The sequence below is a fragment of the Phoenix dactylifera genome, chromosome 7 (assembly GCF_009389715.1).
Source record: "Phoenix dactylifera cultivar Barhee BC4 chromosome 7, palm_55x_up_171113_PBpolish2nd_filt_p, whole genome shotgun sequence".
Lineage (NCBI taxonomy): Eukaryota > Viridiplantae > Streptophyta > Magnoliopsida > Arecales > Arecaceae > Phoenix > Phoenix dactylifera.
The window spans coordinates 8,757,819-8,764,823 of record NC_052398.1 but is presented as its reverse complement, the minus strand read 5'-3'; the positions used below and the strand labels follow the sequence as shown (position 1 = coordinate 8,764,823).

General features: G+C 40.4%; 2 protein-coding genes across 2 annotated transcripts; one reads left to right on the top strand and one right to left on the bottom strand.

The window, feature by feature from the left end:
- Positions 1–235: 235 nt before the first annotated feature.
- On the bottom strand, positions 236–2,697 carry LOC103711365. The gene is made up of 5 exons (XM_039128207.1): positions 2,336–2,697; positions 2,134–2,239; positions 1,961–2,042; positions 1,786–1,840; positions 236–1,653 (listed from the first exon to the last, which is right to left on the bottom strand). The coding sequence occupies exons 1-5, from the start codon at positions 2,672–2,674 to the stop codon at positions 1,504–1,506; spliced, it is 732 nt and encodes a 243-aa protein (XP_038984135.1). The 5' UTR covers positions 2,675–2,697; the 3' UTR covers positions 236–1,503.
- A 2,828-nt stretch (positions 2,698–5,525) lies between these two features.
- On the top strand, positions 5,526–6,733 carry LOC103711366 (cytochrome c1-like). Its single transcript, XM_008797476.4, has 2 exons — positions 5,526–5,678; positions 6,075–6,733. Exons 1-2 carry the CDS (start codon positions 5,664–5,666, stop codon positions 6,507–6,509), a joined length of 450 nt encoding a protein of 149 aa, XP_008795698.2. The 5' UTR covers positions 5,526–5,663; the 3' UTR covers positions 6,510–6,733.
- The last annotated feature ends 272 nt before the right edge of the window (positions 6,734–7,005 follow it).

The window sequence follows — 7,005 nt, the reverse complement described above, 5'->3', positions numbered from 1 at the left end:
TTATCCGTTAAGAGTTGGCTTATCCGCTCCCAAAGTTCAAGAGGTGGCTGGAAAGGGCACGCAAAGAATCGAACGAAGAGGACGCTCGATTAGACGAGAAGAATCGAAAGAGAAAGAAGTGAACAAGGAGGAGGAGCGGCTCCAAGAAGATTAGCGTCCAAGAAAGCAAAAAAGAGCAGCGAGGTGAGCCTTTCATCTTTCTTCCCTCATCCTTCTTTACTACCTCTTTCTTTCCTTTTTTTTTTTCCTTCCCTAAACGTAGGGTTCTATCTTTGTGTGATTATACTCTTCAGTTTTATGTGCTGACAAAAATTTCAGCAAACAATCCTTTCTACTAATACTCACGAAAGTTCTATTATTGCATTTATTTTCCAACGTATTGTGCTTCTAATGCTCTTCTAATGTATATAGTTGGGTTCTTGGATTTTCTTTTCAAAACATTTTAGAAATGTATATTTCAAAAGAAAGTACTTCTTCTCGATTCTTTTTCGCAAATCGTTTGAACACTCTCTTTTCATCTAAATTATTATTCTAATTTTTTATAAAATTGGATTCTTGGATTTTTTTCGAATTACGTATATGCTGTGTTTTCCTAAATTTTGGTTCTTGGTTTCAGATCATTTACAATTGTTGTGATTTTCATAAAAAAATGCGCTAGGTGAAAAATTACTTTTGTTGTTTAGGGGGGTAAATTCTAGTTCTTTTTATCATTACCATAACCTTTTTAGTTCTCTTTAAATTCCAACAATTACTTTCTACTAATGCCTTTGCAAAGACTCTTTAATTTCTTTTATTCCAAAATGTCTTATCTCCAAATGATATTTTCTAGTTATGTAAAATTGGGTTCTCTGAATTTTTTTTTTCCTCAAATCATTTAAATGCTGTGTTTTTATCAAGGACGTATTTTTTTTCAAGTCTTCATAAAATTGGGATCTTGGATTTTTTTTTTTGTCAAATCATTCTTCTATTATTTTTCATAAAAAAATATTTTCTTCTCCAAGACAACTGACATGTGAGTCAGCTGTTAGATACTAACAGTACTCCATGCATCTGCAAGCTGCTGGCATATTAGTGCTGAATTCCATATACCAGCGTGTGGTGACAGAATATGTTGACTAAAACCTCTTCTGTTGGCATAATAAGCATTTTAAGTGATCCTGTTGCTTTACCTGAATCACCAACAGTGTGAATTAAATTTATGATTTGAAGGGGCTCCAGTTTTCATTGAGGTAAAAGTAGTTTGAACTACCAACCCTGCTGGTTTTTGCAGTTGCAGTACTTCTTTTTTCTTTTTTAGTTTGATTTTTGTATGAGGTTTGAGACTGTATTATAAAGCAGGTTTAATTTACTCTAAAAAAAGATGATTTGATTTTCATAAACTCTTATCACTATTTTTACAGCTATATATATATATATGTGTGTGTGTGTGTGTGTGTGTGTGTGGAGTCAGAGACCTTTAAGCTGTCTTTTAAAGTGCATCCAAAAGGAGTCGTCAGTGTCACATTAGACAAACGTGTTCTTAAAGAAGACAAGAAATACAACCATGAATACAAGACTAAGCAAGCAGTACAGGAAAGCAACCCTGCTCTTCCCTTCGAGAACACCTGATGGTACAATCTTATCAATCATGGGCAAAAAGATTTTTTCCAGCTTCTGCAAAAAAAATAACACTCATCAGTTGCCATTAGTGAAGGGGTTCCCCTCAAAATATTTTTAGCTTTATCTTATTTCCTAATCTTTACCAGTCATAGCAGAAATTATTTAACGAGGCATCTCGATGTTTACCGGTCCAAGGAGTTCCATGCGATGATGCAGTGATCCTAAAATATTCGTCTCTTTCCTGTTATTTCTTTCATGCAATAAGGGTTAGTACGAGAAATATAGCTCTATATGATCTTGGTCGTTTTTTGTCATGAAAAACAAAAGGTTTTTAGTTCATCGACCATCAACTTTTCCTCACCTTACGAACACCATTCCATGGTAGATATGAGATGAGTAGAGGCTGCAACCAGGTAATAATGGCAAGCGACTCTCTGGCCATTCTGGAAGACAAAAATTCTCCTCCATTAAAAATCATAGCATAATGCAAAGCTACCAAGTATAGCGTGCAAAAAATTTAAGCTAAAACCAAACCTAAACAACATTTTATTCCAATATCCACTCCCACATCCTTTGCCGGCTTGATCACCAACTGTATCCGGTTTGAGAGTAAGAAAGCATAGAAGACGTCGAGCACTTTCTGCAACACACAACGCATCCGTTATTGAGAGTTCCAATACAAATCTAGTGCAAAGTTATATTAGCAGTCAGTTTGAGTAAGAGATTTACTCTTTACCTGACTCAGCTCGACAGGATCAATGGTTAAAAGAATATCCAAGTAGTCTCGACATTCATCAGCAGCCAAGTCTAATAATTCTTTGATGCGGCGATTCTTAATAGCAGAGTGCAATCTTATGACCCTCTCTATCTTGCGGAAATCTATTCCTCCGGGGCCTGATGAGGACTTGGCTCCATGTGGCACCAAGCAAGTACTTGGCTTCTTTATGGAGATGCTCTTCTTCAGTGGATTAGAAATGAAGGATTTAGGATGTGCAAGATGATGATATATGTGGGTGGTAACTAGGATTTTGCTCGTTTGGAATTGGAGGTGCGCAGTTGTGGGGAGGGTCGGCATGGTTTGGAAGCGTTTGGGTATGATTTGGGTGGATTGGAGGGGAGGGAATAGGTGTTTATGAGAGTAGGGTTAATGTTGTTAGATTTTGAAGAAAAGGAAAGGATAGGATGAAATGGAAGCAATGCTTCTCATGCATGCATGGGCAAGGCAAGCATGTTCCTTCCCCATCCTGATGGTCGTCCTGCACCCACTAAGTGGGCTAAAATCTGTGTGTCAGGCCCACTTAGGGTTCTGGTAGGCCCATGCGTGTAAGAATTAGGCCTCGTTTATGCTTTCAAACAGGCTGGGTCAGTGTTCTCGGGCCTAAACTTAGACCCATGGTCAATGCTTTTCTGTCCGCTTACATTTGGTTCCCTGGGTATTTCTGAATTCTGATTTGGCGCATGGCTTGGGGGGTATTTTTGTTGATGGACGCACTGAGTTGGGAAATTCCTAAGCTGGCTTGCTATGTCTGGCACCACATGTTCTTAATTTGGGCTGGGCTTAGAATGCAAAATGTCAACCCGTTTCTACTAGTACTGGATTTATGTTCATAGCCTAAATTGACCCAATTTAAAGTCGAATAGAGTTTTGGTACAGAGATTCCAACCTGACCTGACCTGATTGTAATCCATGTCCATAAAATGGAAAATCCAATCCAATCCTATTTCACTTGAAGCATGCTTGAATGCAGGTTCGATTAGGGTTTAATTGGCTGGACTCATTGTTGGGCTGGATAGGAATCGGCTTGCGACTTTGCCGGTTTAACATTTAACCTGACCCAATCTACTGGACTGATATGACTAATAGCTCGCACTATTTGGCTAATATAAATGCATGACAAACCAATTGATGCTATATCTTGGACACAGTTTGTATCACAGGTTTCTAAGAAGTGCAAGAACTTGCGGTGCCTTCCAATAAGCGTCCAGTAGTTCTTCAGATCCGCGTTCACCTCATTTGTGCATATAGGAAGGTCAAAAAGTATGAACAGAATTCATAGAAATCATAGGATTTAAGCTCATGTACCTGTAAACTCTGCGAAGTAAATCATGTTCTTTGTGAGAAAATAGCATGGAGTCCGCCTGGCATGACATGGGTCGTCGACCACATGCAGACATGTCATCATTCAGATCATGCCATGAAACGTGACAGATGATCAGATGATGGGCTGGGCCTCACGTCTACATTAGATTTATTTGTTAGTCGGGCTTGACGGAAGGCCCGTGGCCAGGTAAGCATCGACCCCGGAGATTTGGACGCTAATGGTGTTGGGGCCCACAACGTCCACCGCCCTCCTCAAAGTCGAATCCGATCAGACTCCCCTGTCGTTTGGTGCGAGTCCATCCTTGGGTGGGTTCAGAAAGGGTGACAAGGACACATGGTGTGACGACTACCAAACAGGGGAGAGAACAAAGCAGCTAAAATATAAAACTTTCTGAAAACAATATATTATGTGCATACTTGGCAAAGTAGCCATCGTGACATGCAGTTCAGCCACCTAATGTGTCCATTGCTAGCGGGAACATTTTAATTGTCATTAGTGTGATAATCAGATCTAACATTTAAGGATATGTTTGGTCTTTTCCGTATGACTAAACTAAAAATTCTGTAGAAATTGAACCTGTTGATTCATCTAGCTTATATTTGCTAAAAACCTATTCAAACCAGTCCAAATTATAATCTTTAAATTGCAGAAAGAAAAAAAAGATTCATGAAACACTTGTTTTCTTTCCATAAGATTTAGATTGGATGGTGTTTAGTTGATATAGAGCATGCTCAAGTAGATGGCCTAATTTGCAAATTCTACAGGCTTTCGGTCTAATTCTATGAAAATATCTAAATAGGCTCTTAAGCTTGAGAGAAATATAAACTTAAATTTAATCCTAATGCTACACAATTGGAGTTTTTGCCAGCAACTTAAGTTCAGCAATCTCATTTGTAAGTCAGAAGACCAACAAATGTGGGAGGAATTAGTGAAAGCCTATGTTGAGTCCGTCCATCTCCTTGCTTCAATCATCATTTGATTAAATTAAGTCATCCTTGGTGACAATGATGATATCGCACTTCATCAGATCCACAAGCAACCTATGTTGTTACATCTATGAATGAGTGGCCTTTTACTATAGCACCATGCAAATACATATTTTAAAGTTAACTTATTCTAAGTGAACAGAAAGTGTGCATCATCATTGCACCATATGGATAGGCTCAAAATTAACCTTAACCTGTTAATTTGTGCTATAATAACCCTTGTTTAACAGTCGGTTGAACATTTTTTTTTGGAGTTCGCAAGTTGGATACCCATGTATCTTCTTGCAGAACACTCATCATTCTTTTGGTGCAAGTTTGGTGTCATATCCTCACATGCAAGCATATGATCTTTGATCAAACAAAAAGATCTGAAACCAAACAGCAATTCACTTCTACATAATTTATGGACTCTTCCACATGATGCTGAAACGGAATTCAACACTCTTAGCACCAACAACATACACTTTCCTACGAATTTAATTTCGGATATTTCGACCAAAACATGGGTACAAATAAGAATCATGGCTTAGCTGAAGAAAAAGTTGACGACCCAAGGGCCCTCGAACGTGCATGGGCATTCAACGGGTCGCCTTTAAACCCTGCAGCACCAAGCACGACGCACCCCGAATTCACGACTCACAAGGGTTAAGAGAAGGTGTGTGAAACTGTGGCAGCGGCATCCATCATTTGGCCTTTCCTAACCCCCCCATTCCAGAATATTAAACAGCATCATATCCTTCCCCACCTAGACTCACTTTTTGCATTCCAGTGTCACGAGAGGTGAACCAATTTCAAGATTCTTCATCAATCAAACACATGACCACCATCTCTCTCTTCTTTTCTCCCCAGTTAAGCCCTCCAAACCTCTACAAATAGCTCCCCATCCCACAGCCATTCCTTCACACCAGCAACTTCGGCTTCTTTGGTCTCGTGTTGCTCTCACAACGCTAGCTACCATTAGCTCTGCTCGATCCTCATGGCCTCCGTTGAGGTAGCTCCATCGCTTTCCATTCTCTTCTTTCTCATGGTTTGCAGTAATGGATCACATGATGGTATTAACTTAGGTCCAGCTTTTATATATGTTGGATGAACAATATTTCTGAATAGGCCATGCTACAAAAGTCCATGTAGAAATGCTTGGGATCCGTCATCATATGTTCATTCTTGTCAAGTTTCAATCAAAAGTTTCTGATGTGTGTAATATGCCATCATATCAATCACATGCTAGAAAGTCCATGCATGTTACATGCTTTAATTAAACCGAGTTCATGCATGTTAAGCATCGATCGATTTTTTTTTCTTCTTCTAATCCAATGGTACATACTTCTAGCCAAATCAAAGTGAACTATATCAACTTGTGTTTAGATCTAATCATGGAATCCTGTAGGTCCAATCAGTAACTACCGCACTGGCAGAGGAGAACGTAGAAAAGCAAGCAAAGGAGACAAAGGGGGAACCAAATGAGGAAGTGGTCGACGACGCACCCCCGGCAGCAGAGGCAGCAGTCGAGGAGCCGAAGGAGGAGGCAGCAACTGATGCCGTGACCGAAGAAGTTCAGACTCCTGTGGAGGTGAAGACCGAGAAGGTGGTGGCAGAGGCCGAGCCGGCGGTGGAGGAAGCAGCAGTGGCAGAGAAGACTGAAGAGAAGCCGGCCCAAGAGGCGACACCTGAGGTTCCCACCGAGGAGCCCGTGGAGACCAAGGCCCCCGAGGAGGCACCTGTGGCTCCTGCCGAGGAGGAGGAGAAGAAGGAAGATTTGGAGGAGAAGCCAGCTGCGGAGGAAGCGAACAAGGAGGCTGCAGCTGAGAAGAGTGAGATGTAGTGTTTCCACCGTGTACCTTTGTCGATGAATGGCTGTAGATTTGGATGTTTATGCTCTTTGGAATCTGGCTACGTGTAAGGGGCTTAGTGGTACGAGAAGAATGGATAATGGTGCAAGGCCCGTGGAGGGCCAATTTAAAACTTGTAGGCTTCAGCTCGCATTCAAGTATCTGTGTTTGTATCTGGAATCCACGCTACATAGGAGGCCCAATGATTCGAGTTGCATATTTTTCCTTAATTATTTTTTTTTATTTTACTTTATTTTTTAAAAAAACTAGGATAGATTCCTCAGATCAAACTCATGTCTCTTGCATCCATGCAAGAGATCTTACTTGCTAGCACTCTCAAATTGTGCCACACGCAGGCTAGAAGCACATTTCATGAATCATATCGTATGATCACATACACCCATTTTCTTTCGAGGAAGAAATGGCATATACGTACCCATTCTCCTTAGTTCATGTGACAGAAAGTTTGTCCATCGGTGTAGTGGTGCA